Source organism: Prunus mume, linkage group LG3 (genome assembly GCF_029339155.1).
Source record: "Prunus mume cultivar Tortuosa linkage group LG3, ASM2933915v1, whole genome shotgun sequence".
In the NCBI taxonomy this organism is placed as follows: Eukaryota; Viridiplantae; Streptophyta; class Magnoliopsida; order Rosales; family Rosaceae; genus Prunus; species Prunus mume.
The window spans coordinates 18,841,307-18,859,882 of record NC_142700.1 but is presented as its reverse complement, the minus strand read 5'-3'; the positions used below and the strand labels follow the sequence as shown (position 1 = coordinate 18,859,882).

At 37.5% G+C, this 18,576-nt stretch overlaps 1 protein-coding gene, 1 long non-coding RNA gene and 1 pseudogene across 2 annotated transcripts in view; all 3 read left to right on the top strand.

Annotated features, from left to right (window-relative positions):
* The window catches only part of LOC148918987 (uncharacterized), a 70,705-nt gene that overhangs the window by 16,102 nt on the left and 36,027 nt on the right, over positions 1-18,576 (top strand). The window lies entirely within an intron of this gene.
* On the top strand, positions 5,426-6,236 carry LOC148918989 (putative receptor-like protein kinase At5g24010 pseudogene; annotated as a pseudogene).
* LOC103326654 (receptor-like protein 7) lies at positions 13,140-16,333 on the top strand. Its single transcript, XM_008228898.3, has one exon. It carries the CDS (start codon positions 13,185-13,187, stop codon positions 16,185-16,187), a length of 3,003 nt encoding a protein of 1,000 aa, XP_008227120.3. The 5' UTR covers positions 13,140-13,184; the 3' UTR covers positions 16,188-16,333.

The following is an 18,576-nucleotide window of genomic DNA, read 5'->3' as shown; positions in this document are numbered from 1 at the left end:
GTGGTTGGGGAGGTGGTTGGTGTGTGGGTGGTGGTGGTGGTTTTGGTGTTGAGGGTTAGGCTTGGGAGGAGTTTGTAAGGATAGGTTTTATTTGGGTTTGAAACAAATTTGGGGAGGGGGTATTGGGCTGCATAATATCTGCTGGCCCTCTTTCTTTTTAGTATTATTTTACTTAATTCACATGGCCAACAATTTACTTAATTCACTTTTTTTTTTCTTGCATTTCCATTTTTTTTAATAGATTGTCCAAGCACAAATGTGGTTCGGTGCTATTGACTAGGGTAAAAAAATTTCATCAATAACCAATGTTGGGATGTTGTGAAGAATTGTTCAAGACTCAAAATTATTTCCAAGGGATCCAACAATTGTGTTGAAATCAATGGCACACTAAGAATTGAGAAAGACTTGAAAATAGATGAAGCTGAGAAGGCACGATATGAAGCATATGCAACAGAAAGGCAACAGGCACAGCAATAAGACATAGAGAACAAAGAGATGAAAATCATGGTCGTGGATACGAGCCATATGTCTCCTGAAACAAAGTCCTATTAGAAGCTAAAACGAAGGGATCTTACGAAAAGAAAGCTTTTCCATGATGATGGACCTAGCAACACGGTTTGGTTAAATGATCAAAACCGATTGGTTAAATGATCAAAACCATTAGGTTGTATTGAAAGAGTTACCATGTGTATTAATTTGTCGTATTGTTTCTCTTTTATTGAATAAAGAAATCATTAAACAATATAGCTATTTATTAAAAACATTTCATGCATCAAAATAAACCCTAATTCGTTACAAACTACACACAAAACAAAGTATAATTTAAAATAAAGCATAATTTAAAACAAACCATTATTAAAAACAAAGCTTAATTCCATACAAAGCATTAACTTGACTTCATCCACCGTGATTGCCTTTCATCACCCATAAGTGTTCGATCAAGTCAAATTGATGTCTCTCGTGAACAAAGGAATATTTCATTTCCATATAACGGTCAATCATATGGTTGTTGTAATGACTGTCCCTAATCAACAGTTCGTGCTCCAGTGGTTCTCCATTTGCTCCCACAGGCCATTCATAAATTTTGGTCAATGTTGTGTTCATGGATCGGGTTCGAACATCTCAGGGGCACCATAATCATGCTCATCCTCCACAATCATGTAATGGAGGATGATGCAAGTCATCATAATTCTCTGAAGCACCTCTTCATCAAACATACGAGCAGCACCACTAATAATTGCATAACGAGCTTACAGGATACCAAAACACATTTCTACATCTTTCCTATAACCCTCTTGAAAGGCAGCAAAGTTTTTTTCCTTCTCCAATTAGGGATTCGGAATTGTTTTGACGAATGTCGTCCACATCGGTTAAATTCCGTCAGCTAGATAGTACCCACCCGAGTATACGGTATTGTTGATTTGATACATGATATGGGGGGAATGACCTCCCAGCACATTGTTGAATACCGGGGATTGACCAAGCATCGTTTTGAGATCCCGCAACTCAGAAAAAGACATGCCAAACCCAAGTATCGAATGATGCAACGGCCTCCAGAATGATACTTTGTTTTGCCCTTCCTATTCCCATAATCTCCTTACCAAGCAGTTGGGTAATTCTTCCACTGCTACTGCATGCAGTCGATGCTTACAATCATGCCTAGGAAACCTCGAGCCTCGGCTTTTTGTAGAAGCCTTTGGAGGTCCCTAGGCGTAGGTTTGCGGAGGTAATCCTTCGTGTAGATAGTTTATATTGTATCACAGAATCTAACCAAGCACTCTAGGATAGTTGATTTCCCCATCCTAGCAATCTCATCCACTTAGTCTGCAGATGCCCCATACGCAAGCATCCGTAAAGCAGCTGTAAGTTTTTGCTCCAGAAGAAGACCGAAAACCCCAATAGTATTGTATTTTTTGAACAAAGTATGTGTCGTAATTGCAAACATCATGCATGATTTTTTTTTAACAAATGGGGCTGCATTCTATATCTCTCTCGAAAATAAGAAATAAAATACAACGAATTTTGGATAAAGTAATCTTCCAAGAGATTCTTACCCCGAAAGTGCCTATGTTTGTCCATATTCGGGACACGACCATGGTGGTGTTGCCTTGATTGATTGAGCATACCCACCGCTAAAAACAACTTCATCCTCCTCTTCATCCAAGTCACGATCTTCTTCAACATGTCTGCGCATGATTTCTTCATCTTCTCGCTCTTGCATTTCCAACACCCTCCTCATGTTAGACATTTAGAGTAGAATATGTTTTTAAAAATATGAGAAATGAAAGGATAGAGAGGATATGGTGTGAGAGGTCTGAGTTGAGGGTGTAGTTTTATAGAGGGATTTAGAAGATAGAGATGAGACGTGGCTCAATTTTAGAGGGTAAAAATCTTATCTGAAATCTGAGATTAGAATTTTATAATAAATATCAACACGTGGCAACCAAGAATCTTATCTGAAAATCTTATCTGAAATTTGATATTTGAATGTTATAATAAATATGGACACGTAGAAACTGAAAATTTAATCCTAAAATTTAATCTGAAATTTGAGATGAGAATTTTATAATAAATAATGACACGTGGTAACCAAAAATCTTATCAAAATTAATCGTTTAAGTATTAAAAAAAATAGAAAATAAATTAAAGTAAATAGTAATTGCCATTGCCCTTTACCCATAGGGATGGAAACAAAATATACAAGGGCTACCACCATTCACGTGAATAGGGACAGCTCTTACCTTGCCCTTACCCATAGAGGTGGAAGTGCTCTTAGAAATCATTTTACAATGGGGTAAATTTGCCTTTAAAATTTTGAGAACAAGGTGGGTGGGGAAATAGAACATAGGGTGAAAATAATAGCACTCTTTAGTATAGGAACGGTCTTCATAGATGAAAAGTTTCTCAAAAGCCGAATTCAAAAAAATCATCCAATTTTGATCCTTTTGTTGACGGTATTTTTTGTATCATATCAGCAAATGCTCATGTTCCCTTGTAGCAAAATCCAATGAACATGCTTACGAATCATATGTTATTTTGCGGTAGACTGAGATCTCAAATAAGACTTTTAGTAGTTGATTATTTAACTCAATAACAGCTTTCACTCGTCTATACAACAATATAAGCGGAGCTAGTTAGGTTGTACAAAAAGCCATGTGTCTCTCTTCAGAAGGAAAAAAAACTTACCTATAACGGGGATAGCACTGTTTTGCTATCGCCAATAACACAATGACAGTGGAAAAATTATCCGACGTGTCACTGCGTTATTGGTCAGGGATAGTAAAAAGTGTTATCCCGTTACATGAGAATTTCTGTCCTTCTCTCTTATCTTACTTACACCAATACAATATTGGGTTATCTTTTTCTTTCCTTTTGGCTCTGGTTGTTTTTGTGCTATTGCAGCCAAAATATTACCCTTACAAACACTTCAAGCAACTCAACTGCAAACGAGATTCTTGCTTTTGCTCAGAAGAATGATTTATACGAATCCACTATCTGTACAATTCTACTTGCAAAATGATAAAGGTATGTTAACCAAAAATTAATTGCACAAAATACGATCTCAATCCCAGCATAATTATACAACCTTCAACACACACAATCCCAAGAAGTTAGCCCCAAGTGTGTTTCCTAGGTTAGAGACTTCCCTAACAAGTCTAGGTTAGAGACTTCCCTAACAAGCCTTGCCAACACTCCCCCTCATTGACGTATTTGAATCTTTCTCACAGCTTTTTCACTGGCACTGTAGGACATCTTCGTTGGAAAAAAAATTCAATTATCTTAACCTTCACAACAATAGAGCTTCCAATTCCAACACCTTCCACATATTTCTTTTCCATATCAAACAATCAATTCACTAGAGAGATGCCTCCAGCCATTTGCAGCTTGAGTAGTATCCTTCAAATCCTTGATTTGTCCAATAATAATGAGTGGTAAAATTCATTAATGCACAGGAGCTTCAGTAAGAGCCTCTCCATTTTGGATCTACGGAAGAATAAATTTCATGGTGTGATTCCTAAGACATTTTCTATGAGAAATGTTTTGAGAAATCTTGATCTTAATGGAAATCATTTGGAAGGGCCGTTACCGTCATCTTTGCTCACATGTAGAGAGTTGGAAGTTCTAGACCTTGGTAAAAACAAAATTCATGACACATTCCCAAATTGGCTGGAATTTCTTCCAAAGTTGCAAGTTCTTATCTTGAAGACCAACCAATTCCACGGTGAAATAGGCAATCCAAAAACTAAGCTTCCATTCCAAAAATTGCATATCATGAACCTCTTCCACAGTCAGTTTAGTGGTCCTTTGCCAACCAAATATTTTAAACATTTGAAGGCCATGATAAAATTATAAGAATAGAAATTGAAATATATGGGAGACTACTATTATCAGGACACTGTAGTAGTGGCAATTAAAGGCTTCAAAATTGAAATGCTTAAGATCCAAACTTTCTTCACAACTATTAATTTCTCAAACAACACTTTCAGAGGAGAGATTCCAAACGTAAACGGTAGGCTTAAGTTATTGAAGGGGTTTAACTTTTCTCATAATGAGCTTACAGGTACAATTCCACCCTCATTTGGTGATTTGAGCAATCTTGAATGTTAGATCTTTCGTCAAACGGGCTTGTTGGTGATATTCCAACATAATTGGCAAATTTGACATCACTTGAAAAGTTCAAAGTTTTAGAAAACCAACTTGTTTGACCCACACCTCATGGCAAGCAATTTGATACATTGGAAAATGATTCGTATAGTGGAAATGTCGAATTGTGTGGATTTCCAGTTGCAAAAACATGTATTCCATATCAATCAATGCCATCATCATTACAACAAGAAGATGATTTGGAGCATGGGAGTGCATTTGATTGGAAGGTAGTGTTGATAGGGGTATGCATCTGGGGTGGTAATTGGAATCTCAGTGGAATATCTTGAACTTTCTAATGAAACACCAGATTGGCTTGTGAAAGTGGTTGAAAGAAAGCAATGGCATAAAATCACACAACGGCGTGTTTGAAGAAACCGTTCCAAAAGTATGTATTTTCGTATTGTATAATGTTGAAGTGCCAATAATATTCATGAATTCCAAAAGAGGATCCTCTTTAGTTTTGTCAAAGTGGAGTAATTTCTGGTGCATCTTGTAATTTGTTAAGCACAACACTGACAAATCATTTCAATCATTACACGCAATTTGCCTGTGTTATATACTCCTATAAATTGTTTCATTACAAAAAACAAAGGGTTATTCGTAGCAATGGTCCCTCAACTATACCCGTAGTGACAGTTTGGTCACTCAATTCATTTATTTGTTGCAAAGGTCACTTAAGTAGGTGTTTTGTTGCACTATTAGTCCCTTTGTCAAACTCTGTTAAATTTTCTGTAAAAAATGAGGGTAAATTCGGAAATTCATTTTTCGGCCCTCTCACTCCTTCTCCCCCGTAGACAACTTCCTCATCGACTGCAGGTCCACTGTGGGCTCCACCATCGACAATCGCCTATTCGTTCCCAACTCGGCCAACCGCGACTCGTCTCTATCCTCCTCTACCCACTCAATCACACTCAGAAATGAAAACCCACCTCCCAATTCGCCCCAAATCCACAACACAGCTAAGGCTTTCAGGCAACCTTCCAAGTACAAGTTCCAGATTCGGGACGGAGGGACCCACATGGTACGCCTCCATTTTCATACCTTTAATTCTTTGAAATTCGATTGGAACAACACTCAATTTCATGTCTTGGTTAATGGGTTTGTGGCTTTGGCCGACTTTAGAGCCGAGGGTGTAGAAACCCCATGGTTATGGAGTTCTTGATTTGGGTTAGTACTGGAAAGCTTGTAATTGAGTTTTTCCTTCTAAAAAACCAAACTTTGAGTTTGTGAATGTGATTGAGGTTATATCTGCGCCTAAGGACCTTGTTGTTGATATGGCAAAGTTTGTGAGTTCTAATAAAGTTGAGGATTTTAATGGGTTAGCTAAGCAAGCGCTTCAAGTTGTGCATGGGGTCAATGTGGGGGGTTCTAAAGTGATCCCGTTTAATGATTCTTTATGGAGGACTTGGGTTACTGATGATGAGTATTTGGAACCGAATTCAGGGTCGAAAAGGGTGTATTTTGGTGGCCGAATCAAGTATCAGGATGGAGGGGCTAGTCGGGAAGTTGGCCCTGATAATGTGTATAACTCTGCCAGAGTGATTCATAGCACAAATGCTTCAATCCCCAAGGTCAAGGGTTGTGGATGAATTTTCGAATTTACCCTCATTTTTAACAGAAAAAGTCACAGACTTGACGGAAGGACTAATGGTGCAACAAAACACCCACTTGAGTGACCTTTGCAATAATAATTGAATTGAGTGACCAAACTTTAACTACGGGTATAGTTGAGGGACCATTGCTGCAAATAACCCAAAAACAAAAAACAAGAATGAAATATAGGGAAATGAATTTTTATTTTATTTTATTAAATCACTAAATAACATGCATAAAATTACTGGTATATATAATAAGGGAGTTGGGGGTGGAATTTTTGACGAAAATCGATCCGAATAAGCAAATCTACCAAATTGGGACCGACCGCACTAGGTCAGACCAGTCTCTAATTTAGCATCTTCTAAACCGTCGATGGATTCAGCAAATGAATAGTAAGTTTTCTAGATTTTATGAATTCATGTATGAGCAAATGAGTTTTTTTTTTTTTTTTTTTCCAAATAATGATTTATTTTAGTGTATAATATGGTATTGGGTATGTGGAGGGTCAGGGCTTGTTTTGACCAAAGAATACCTCAAATGTATGCTTCAGATCCTTTGCTTTACCAAGTTATTATTATTATTATTTTGGTAACATGGGGGGCAACGAGCCCAGCACAGCAACACCTAGGCAGCAACAAAACGATGCCTGGACACACCCATGGCATCAGCAAACAAAATATCCTTCAAGAAGTCAGGATCCGTCTCGAAGAGGTGAATCCCAAGACCAAAATTGATGCTCCTTGCAGACAAAAGTATCAGCATCAACATTCTGCCCACGGTAGATATGACTAATAGAGCAACGCCAATCCTTGTTGATCTTTGACTTGCAACAACATATGATGCTTAAAAGAGGATGAGTGGGAATGGTTGGGCTATTAAGCAAGGAAACAACATCACCAGAGTCACTTTCCACCTCAACATTACGATAGCCAGAGTCCCAGGCCAGAGTAAGCCCCCATAGAAAACCCCATAATTCAGCCTCAAGGACAGAGCCATTACCTAAGTTCACAGAGAAGCCCTTGATCCACTCCCCAGTAGCATCTCTTAGAAGCCCACCAGCACCAATGGAACCAGAAATAGGGCTTCTACTCCCATCAGTATTAATCTTGCAGGTTCCAGAGCTCGGGGGTTCCAATGCAGGAGAATCAAAGATTGAGTGGAGATGGTAGAGTTAGGCAGCACAGTAGTATACCACTCCAAAGCATAATGGAGGATAATTTGATGTGGTTCAACAGGCATCACAAACTCATGATCAAAAATACCTTTGCACCTCCATTTCCAGATAAACCACAAAAAATTAGTGAAAACCAGATGCCAAGGCAAACCGTGGTACACTTTCTTTTTGGACTGTAAATTTTTTAAGAGCCATTCCTCAAAATTGATAGAGGAGCAGTTAATCCCATCACAGGCAGGTAAGTAATTCCAAGTACTAAGGGAGTAAGGACAATCCATGAAAAGGTGAGCAATTGTCTCCATGGATATTTCAGATTATTGAGAAGAATTTGAAAGAGAGTGGCTCATGCATTGCACAGAATGCAGGTGGAAACAGGTTTCAAGTCACTCATATGTTTGGCAGGCAATATGCAGTTGATCTAAATACTCACTCATGCTCTTGTAGAAAATGGGATCTCTGTGGCATCCCATGTTGCCATGGCATGACTGCTATATCAAGGCAACAAATGAGCCTAATGACTTATGTGAATGAGGTGTATAAGAGAAAAGATTATGATAAGGCTTATAGCAATTACATTTCACCAATGCCAAGACAACAATTATGGAGGAAATCAGGGCATAGGCCAATTAAACCCCCACTGTATCACAAATAGAATGGTAGGCCAAAGATGGCAAGAACTAGACCTGTTGATGAGATCCCAAAGGTTGCCACTAAGCTTAGGAGATTTGTAATTGTAACCCATTGCTCAGTCTGTGGAGGAGAAGGCCATAATGCTACTAATTGTGGAAGGGCAAATAGCAATATGGGAAGAGGCAGAAGCAGAGGGAGAGGGAGAGGGAGAGGGAGAGGGAGAGGAAGAGGAAGAGGAACAACTCAGTCCATCAATCTAAAGAAAAACAGGTAAATGATGTGAAATTGTGATTAATTGTGATTCATTTCAATTGTTTTAATTGTGATTAATTTCATTTGTAGGCAAATAGAGGAGGGTTGACAAGGACTGCAGCCACTGCAAGCCAAATAGCTCCAACCAATATTGCTACCCAATCAAGTAGGACCAATGCTGCTACACAATCAGCTCCTTGCAATTTAGCTTCACAAGCAGGTTCAAGCAATGTCACTCAAAACACTTCCAGGCCACAAGGAAAAAGTTTCAAATCCCCTGCGCGCAAAAAGGGCAAGGTCATGGAGGTAAAATACATTGATGGATTAGGATGGATTTTGGAATGTAATTTTTAATACATGGGCTAGTAGATGTGTGTATTTTGAACAGATGGCTCTTTTTGGATGGATTTTGGATGATTAAGCAAGGTTGGAATGTATATTTTGTAGTAGAAGTTCCCCCACTGTATTTTGAACTGATGGTTATTTTGGATGGAATTTGGATGTATTTAGGTTGGGTTGGAATGTATATTTTGAACAGATGGCTTTTTGAGTGAATTATGTTTCTGTTGTAATTTTGGATTAGTGTCTTTCCTTTGCTTTTGTTGTACTATGTTTGCAGTTTATGAGTATTTTGCTTTGGCTTGTGCTATGCATGCAAGTATCCAATTTAAACAAGCTTAAAAGACAATTCTATGAAGTTGTGCTAAATTCAGATTTGGTCCAAACTTCAAACTTCATCCAGAAATTGTGCAATCTACATTTAACCTCAAAATGTACATTGAACCAAATCCAAATGTCATTGCATTGGTTAAGCCAAAACAAGGCACAAAAAGGCCACTACATTCAACCAAATGCCACTGCATTCGTTAAGCCAAAAGAAGGCACAAAAAAGCCACTACATTCAACCAAATCAACTAACCTACATTGAACCAAATCAAAACCTAACCTACTTTAACCAAATGAAAAGCTAAGTAATAAAACAAACAACAACAGAATCACAACCAAACAACTCAGCAGCAGCCTTCGAAATTTTTTCTCTCTGTCTCTTAGCTCTTGCACAATCTTCTTGTCTTTAACTCTTTTCTCTTCTAATGGTTGATTCGTCTCAACAATCGACATATGACATGTTTGGCCTGCTCAGACATTTTTGGGTCCTTCCAAGCCATCCAACAACAGCCACCACCATACTTCTCTCTACAACACACATATAACCTCCTCCCTGCATTTTCATCAGACCAACAAACAATGGTTTCAGCCTCAAATCCACAACGGCATTTATGCACCATATCATCCTCCGTAATAAAAGTGGTCGAACTTGATTCGGTAGAAGCTGCACGTCTGTTCCTATGCATCATATCTTCAACTGCAATTTCTTCTCTTCTTCGTGAAATTGATGAACATCAGCGATGTGAGAAGGTAGGAATGCTTGCAAATAAGGTTGGGTTCTGTCATCAAGGGTGGGTTCTGTGAAGAAGGGATGGTTTCTGTCGAATCTCCATATCTTAAACGAAGGCTTCATTCGAATAAAAGGGGGCTAAGGGCTGAGGATATAGAATGGCGATACTACCCTCATCAAATGCCTCACGTGCCTTTCATGTGGTGTTTTTGACGGGCATTTGGATGGAATTAGGGAAAAACTAACGGCAGGGGTGAAATTGGTGATTTCTTTTAATAAGAAGGCTAAATTGGCTGAAAAAATAATCCATGGGGGACATTTCGATAGTCGATATAGTCCAGGGGGGTTTTCGGATGTTTATCTTATGCAAAATTAATTCATCAAAAACACGAAACGAAGAATGTCAGCACAAATGATAAACTGTGATTAGTAGGAAAGTTGGAGTTCCTACTTCTAGGGAAGGAGACAAGTATTTTCCTTAAAAGTTTAGTTGTATTCAATTGTGACTTTTAAAAGGTATTTAAAAGTTTGGTGGTATCTACTTGTGACATTTAAAAAGTATTAAAAGTTTAGTGGTATCCAAAAAGTTAATGACTTTTAAAAAACTTATTAAATGAATGACTTTTGCATATTTTCAAGGCTAATTGTTAAAAGCAAAAGTCTTGCCAATATACTAATGACTCTTATCAACTCTATGAAAGTATTTAAGAATTTGTCAACTCTATGAAAGTCACTCGCTTAAAAAAGGTTTTTATAAGTATGAATTGGATACACCTCTTAGTTAGATCTGTCCTGTTAATAAAGTTGCTTTAGAATATCCCCATCAATTTGGGCTTTCTATTTAAAATGAACAAAGCGAAGCGAATCTCTTTTGTATTGCTTTGATGTCGTGTTGTGATATACACACACTCAAGTTGTATGAATCTACTCGGATGTAGATGAGGTGACTCATGCAGAGCTTGAAGAGCTTTCAAGCTGAGGAAGACACGTTTAGAATTATTCATAGACAAAGACAAAAATCTGCTATAGCAGCACTCCTTTGTTGATCAGTATTGTAGGCGCATTGAGGTTCTCAGTTTTTAATTTCTGGTGCTATACTGATAACAATGTTTTTCTTTTTTTCTTTTTTTCTATTGTATTTGTCATAGCAATTGTATTTCTGTGCTCTGTATTTCTGCACTCCCTCGTTCCTGGCTTCTTCAATATGCAATATTAGTTTGGACAACTTAATTAGTACATGTTGTAGGTAACAAGTGGAACCCAGATTAGCAATTAAGGTGCCCATTTTAACATACGGAAATGCCTATTTACCAACACCAAAGACAGCCAAAAGTCAAAGACATGGTGCAAAATTTTTCCAATTAAATGAACACATTACCACAAAAAAAAAAAAAAATGCGAGCTAACATTTGTGTAGCAGGCCTTCATCCTCAATGTCAATTGTTAGCACTTCAAATTGGTGTAGAAGCTAGCAAACATATGGACCTACACCTGTGTGACAATGGGACACCCAATCGTTACACTGGCTAGACTTCTGTTGTTTCCTTAGTCATGCTGTAACACTTTATGAGGCACAATCAAAGGCGAAACTACCCTATGGGCTACAGTAGGCTGTAGCCTAAGGAGGCTTTGGGATTAAATAATTACTACATCTCTAGACCACAATTAATCATATTACAAAAACACTCATTCTTTTACTGACCTATTGTTTAGACAAACACTCATTCTTTTATTTGGACATTAATGACCTGTTTGTTTACAAAATCCAAGAAGTAGAAACACCAAAACCTAGTATAAAAGTGATACAAAAATAATTTTTATATATAGACAATGGGCATTCTTAGGATGCAGTCCTTTTTTATGTTTTGAATCCAAATTGCGAATACAAAGGGGCGTGCAATGCTTTTCATGACGTAAAAGTTGGTCCCTTTTCTTTTTTAACTTTATGAATTTGCTCTGAAAGTTTATTCAGAGATTGGACCAAAGGCAAGGCCTACCAAATGCTGAAGGGTATAGAGACAGAAAGTGAAAGGACAAGCAAAACCATGCATAAAGCATACGAAAATAATTACTGCTGAAGGGTAGGAAAACCAAAACCGTGTAGAAAGCAGATGAAAAGAATTAATGGTGAAGGGTATAGAGATAGAAAATGAAAGGACAACCAAAACCGTGCAGAAAGCAGATGAAAAGAATTAATGCTAAAGGGTATAGAGACAGAAAGTGAAAGGACAACCAAAACCGTGCAGAAAGCAGATGAAAAGAATTAATGCGGAAGAGTATAGAGACAGAAAGTGAAAGGACAACCAAAACCATGCAGAAAGCAGATGAAAAGAATTAATGCTGAAGGATAGGACAACCAAAACCGTGTAGAAAGCATGTATAGAGACAGAAAGTGAAAGGACAACCAAAACCTCGTAGAAAGCAGGTATAGAGACAGAAAGTGAAAGAACAACCAAAACCGCGTAGAAAGCAGGTATAGAGACAAAAAGTGAAAGGACAACCAAAACCGCAGAAAGTGAAAGGACAACCAAAACCGTGTAGAACGCAGGTATAGAGACAGAAAGTGAAAGGACAAACAAAACTGTGTAGAAAGCAGATGAAAAGAATTAATGCTGAAGGGTATAGAGACAGAAAGTGAAATGACAACCAAAACCGCGTAGAAAGCAGGTATAGAGACAGAAAGTGAAAGAACAACCAAAACCGCGTAGAAAGCAGGTATATAGACAAAAAGTGAAAGGACAACCAAAACCGCAGAAAGTGAAAGGACAACCAAAACCGCAGAAAGTGAAAGGACAACCAAAACCGTGTAGAACGCAGGTATAGAGACAGAAAGTGAAAGGACAACCAAAACCGTGCAGAAAGCAGATGAGAAGAATTAATGCAACCTTGATCTCTTGGACCACAGGGGTCCAAGAGATTATGGTCAACCACCATTGGAGTTAATCCAATAGTTCAAAAAGTTTCTTAAAAAGAGTGTAAGAGTGAGTGAATCGTTGAATTTACATCCAACAGTAAATGATCACAAATCTCTTGGACCCCTGTAATCCAACAAATCGGGACTGAGAATTAATGAGAGAGTGTGAAGAAGGGGGCAAAAGTCACTAGTAAGTCGAGAACGATTTTGGTGGTCAATTTTTGCATACTTGTCCCTACGTGTTCAATATTTCGACAACTTGATTAGTACAGGTTGGAGGTAACAGGTGGAACCCATTTTAACATGCAGAAATGCCTAGTTCAATTATCAAACACTTCACCCTCAATAATGTCAATTATCAACAATTCAAATTGGTGTAGCAGCTAGCTAACAATGGGACCTACACCTGTGTGACAATGGGACAACTATCGTCAAACCTTACAATGATGCTTGGTTATCTTTAAAGATGATAAATTACTATTCATTAAGCTTGTTATAAATATCAACATATCCAGTATAGAATTGCTCACAACTATTTTATCACATAACTATATACTTTAGATTTACAAAGAAAGATGGGTTGGTTGTCATGGTTGTGCCTCCTCTTCCTGCTCTCTACTACTTGTCAATTCAACTCTACTTGTTCATCATCTAACTCTTCCTCTTCTCTTTCTTCAGGGCATTTATGCCATCCCGACGACAGCTCTGCTTTGCTTCAATTCAAGAACTCCTTTTCTATTGATACCTCCTCTCTTGAATTTGAATTACTTAATGAAACAACTCTTTATTCTAATAGGACAATTTCTTGGCGGAAAGACAAGGATTGTTGCACATGGAGTGGAATCACTTGTGAAAATATGACTGGTCATGTGGTCGGTCTCAACCTTAGTTTTGGTAGGCTTCAAGGCAATATCCATTCCAATAGCAGCTTATTCTCTCTTGGCCATCTTAAGAGGCTAGACCTCTCTTATAATGATTTCAGCTTTTCCCCAATTTGGTCCAAATTTGGCGGCTTTGTAAGTATGACTCACCTTGACCTCTCTCGCTCCAATTTCAGTGGCCCAATCCCTTCCGAAATTTCCCACCTTTCCAACTTGGTTTCGCTTAATCTCTCGCAATTTTTTTTTTCAAATATGATACTAGATACTCTTAGCTTGAACAGAATTGTTCAAAACCTAACCAATCTTAGGGAGCTTGATTTGGACTTTGTTGATATGTCATCAGTTCTACCTGATTCCTTCAAGAATCTCTCTTCTTCTCTGACAACTCTCAGACTCTTTGATTGCTACTTGCAAGGAAAATTTCCAGAAAGCATTTTCCACCGCCCAAATCTTCGACTCGTAGATTTAGGTAATAACTATAACCTCATAGGTTATTTCCCCAAGTCTAACTGGAGCAGTCCACTCGAAACGTTGCACCTATCTTCTACTAGAATCTCAGTGGACTGGCATCATCTGACAAGAAATTTCAAGTCTTTGAGGGATTTGTATCTAAGGAATTGCAGTTTTGTAGGATCCTATCTTGCATTTCTTGGTAACCTCACACAAATCACGCGGTTGGACCTTAGTGGCAACAATTTTGGTGGCCAAATCCCTTGGTCGCTTTTAAATCTTGAGACACTCACTTACTTGGAACTTAGTGGCAACAATTATGTCGATCAGTTTCCAAAAGTTGATAGCAACTCGACATTGATCTCTTCTTTGTATGATTTTTCAAAACAACAACTGGTGGGTCCTATTCCTCGACACTTAACCGAGCTCAATTTATATGGGAACCAACTCAACGGAACAATACCATCTTGGTTAGGTAGTTTGCCATCATTGGAGTGGTTAGACCTCGGAATTAACCAACTTAGCGGTAATATCATTGAGTTCCAATCTCGTTCTTTGTCACGGCTTAGTTTAAGTGCTAACAAGCTGGATGGCGTGATTCCAAGATCAATCTATGAACTCGTGAACCTTAGATGGCTTGATCTATCATCCAATAACTTGGGTGGAAATTTGGAGTTTGAAAAGTTTTCCAAACTCCGAAGTCTCAGTGCGCTTAATCTTTCCTTTAATCATCTATCCGTGAGCTTCAACCATTTGAATAACAACACCTGGCCTCAACTTCGGTTACTAGATTTGTCGTCTTGTAACATAAGTGAGTTCCCATATGTTCTAAGAATCTCACAAAATTTGGAGAGGTTATACCTTTCCCACAGCCGAATCCAAGCCGACATTCCCAAATGGTGGTTGGATTTGGGGAAAGATTCATTGAGGTATTTGGATCTTTCTCACAACTCTTTGACTGGCACTGTAGGACAGCTTCAGTGGAAAAATCTTATTTATCTTGACCTTCGCAACAATTCCCTCCAAGGAGAGCTTCCAATTCCACCACCTTCCACATATTACTTTTTCATATCAAACAATCAATTCACTGGAGAGATGCCTCCAACGATCTGCAGCCTCAGTATGCTTCAAATCCTTGATTTGTCTAACAATAAATTGAGTGGCAACATTCATCAATGCATAGGGAACTTCAGTCAGAGCCTCTCTGTTTTGGATCTACGGAATAATAAATTTCATGGAGTGATTCCTGACACCTTTTCTAAGGGAAACATTTTGAGAAATCTTAATCTTTATGGAAATCAGTTGGAAGGGTCGTTGCCGCCAACTTTGCTCACATGTAGAGAGTTGGAAGTTCTAGACCTTGGAGACAACAAAATTGAAGACACATTCCCAAATTGGCTGGAATCTCTTCCGAAGTTGCAGGTTCTTATCTTGAGGTCTAACAAATTCTATGGTGAAATATGCATTCCAAAAACTAAGTTTCCATTCCAAAAATTGCATATCATAGACCTCTCCAACAATCGGTTTAGCGGTCTCTTGCCAACAAAATATTTTGAACATTTGACGGCCATGATAAACTCGCAAGAACATGGATTGAAATATATGGGAGAGGGCTACTATCAGGATACTGTGGCAGTGACAATTAAAGGCATTGAATTTGAAATGGAGAAGATCCTGACGTTCTTCACAACTATTGATTTCTCAAACAACACTTTCAGAGGAGAGATTTCAAGTGTAATCAGTAAGCTTAAATCATTGAAGGGGCTTAACCTTTCTCATAATGAGCTTACAGGTACAATTCCACCATCATTTGGCGAAATGAGCAATCTTGAATGGTTAGATCTGTCTTCAAACAAACTTGTTGGTGATATTCCAGGGCAATTGGCAAATTTGACGTCACTATCAAAGTTCAATGTTTCAAAAAATCAACTTGTGGGGCCCATACCTCATGGCAAGCAATTTGATACATTTGAAAATGATTCATATAGTGGAAATACAGGATTGTGTGGATTGCCACTTTCTAAAACATGTGGTGCACATCAATCACCACCATCGTCATTCAGACAAGAGGGTGATTTGGAGCACGGGAATGGTTTTGATTGGAAGGTAGTGTTGATGGGGTATGCATCTGGGGTGGTAATTGGAATATCTGTTGGATATCTTGTACTCTCTAATGGAAAACCAAATTGGCTTGTGAAAGTGGTAGGAAGAAAGCAATATCGTAGAACTGTGGAAATCACACAATGACGTGCTTGAAGAAACTATTCCAAAAGTACTAGTTTATATATTTTCATATTGCATATCATTTTCATTTCTTATGAATATTGTATTATGTCAAAGCGCTAATAAATATGCATGAATTCCAAAAGAGGATCCTCTTTACTTTTGTCAAAGTGGCAATTGCTTATGCATCTTGTAATTTGTCAAGTTGACAAATCAATTCAACTTGGTCTCCATAGTTTCACTTTTTCTTTTATACAAGCGAAGTTAACTGCTCTTAATCACTTACATATAGTTCGGAAGGTGTGAGGTTTATACAAGAGGTCTTGATGTTATTATTAGTAAAATCACATATGGAAAATACTTTCACTCCTTACCATGTAAGTAGAAGCTCCTAAATTCCTACCAATAGCAATGTGGCATGTGTTCATAAGTTTTTATTTTTGTGTTTTTAATGAATTATTTTTGCATATGTGTCAAATTGTGATTTACAGGAAGGAGGAATATCTCATTACAGATAAAGGCAAGTAGTATCCATCACTTAGAGCCAGTTTGGCATTGCTATGTAGTAAATATAATCAATTTCAGATTTGCTGCAAGAGAAATCAGCTGTGAATGAAAATAGTTTGACGTTTGGTAAACTGGATACTAAAATTGATGTTAGTACAAAATTAAGTTTCTAAGAGCATCTCCAAGGGATATGTCAAATAAAAAACATCAAATTTGTATTTGACGGCCTATGTGGTAATTTAACATTATGGACAACTTCTTATTCCACCTGAACCGTTAAATAAAATTATTATTTTATTAAAGAATAATGAAAAACAATGAAAATATGGTAAGAGAAAACCATATGCAAGGTTGAAAACGTCACTTGTATACACAGCAGGCGGGGCCTATTCATTAAAAAACTCTCAATAATTGAAATAACGTCTTTGTTTCTTGCTGTCAAAATTGTCGCTGGTTCACAAGACGTTATTTACACGTCTGATATAGCACTTCAGGTGGATATGAGTTAGCCACCTTTTCTAGCCGTTTAGCACTCCACCTGGCTTTTGACAAATATATTTCTTAACAATCACACCCAAAAAATTGTTTCGATCATAAAATAAACAAGATATTATGTTGAAAGTTAAATATTTGTCCTTGAATGCTCTAAACTATTTTTGTCTTTGAAGTACCATGTTCCAAATCATATATCATTCACCCAAATGCCCCAGAAAACGATTCAGAGGAGAAAGTCAAGAAAATTCAGAAAAAAAAAAAATTAAACATCAAGAATAATTACAGCAACAAAAAAAAGGTACAAAGCATACTTGAAAAAGGTATTTATTTATTTAATAATTCAAGAGGGAAATGATAAACGAGTTCAGAGGAAAAAAAAGAAGTGGACAGAATAGAATGGGTGAATTAAAGATTGAATGGAATGAATGGATATGTGACGTAAATTGTAAAGAGACACAAGGATAGTATAGGTATTATAAAAATATTCATTAACCCACACCGGTTACCCACTTCTCCAAACTGCTGTATGTGGCAGCGATTTCCTCCAAAAAGCAGGTTTTTTCTCTTTAACCAAAAGGTATGGATATTCAAAACTGTGAAAGAAAATGATTATAACTCAAAATAAGTAATGTCAAACGAACACTTGTTATATGTTGTACTTTGTGAAGTTTTTGACATGGAACTTACATCAAACGTCGTGGATAAGTGCAGATCTTTTTTGCTTTACCAAGTGATTTTCAAGGGGTTGAAAAACTCCGTTTCTTACTATTATTTATAATTATTCGTGAAAAAAAATTCCAGGTGGATTTCTACCTTGGCAATCAAGGAAAAGATTCTTTTCTGGCTAAGATATATTTTTTTTCCTAGTTTCGGTACATTTTCCATAAGGTTCGAGTGGGGACGTTTTATTCAATTTTATGCTTCAACATAGAGCTAGGTTCTTCTGTACATTATAGGCTTTAAGCCCGCCATTGCACCCCAAAAGAAAGAGCCCACCATTGTAACTAAACAAAGGTTGTGTGTTCGGCGAAAAAGTCTACCACGTTGTGGCCAAGAGAAATGGAAAATTAACATTGGGATTTTGCAGTACATTTCTAGAGGAAGAGGATTTCTATTTTGCACTCAAACTGGTCTTTGGACATCCATTGAATTTTTGTCCAAATAAAAAATGGGGACGTGACAATTGAACTTGCTAATGAGGCTGTAACAAATTTTGAAAAATATTATTTATCTAAAAAATTAGTAACATAGTTTCTCTCTATTTTGATTGAAGTCATATGCGATATGGTCTCACGTAGAAAGTTCTCTTTAATTCAATTAAGGGATGATTGCCAGCTAACCACTGAAACTTTGTCATGATCATGAAAAATATAATCAAATAAAAACTACATGCCTAGTTCAAACGGGAAAG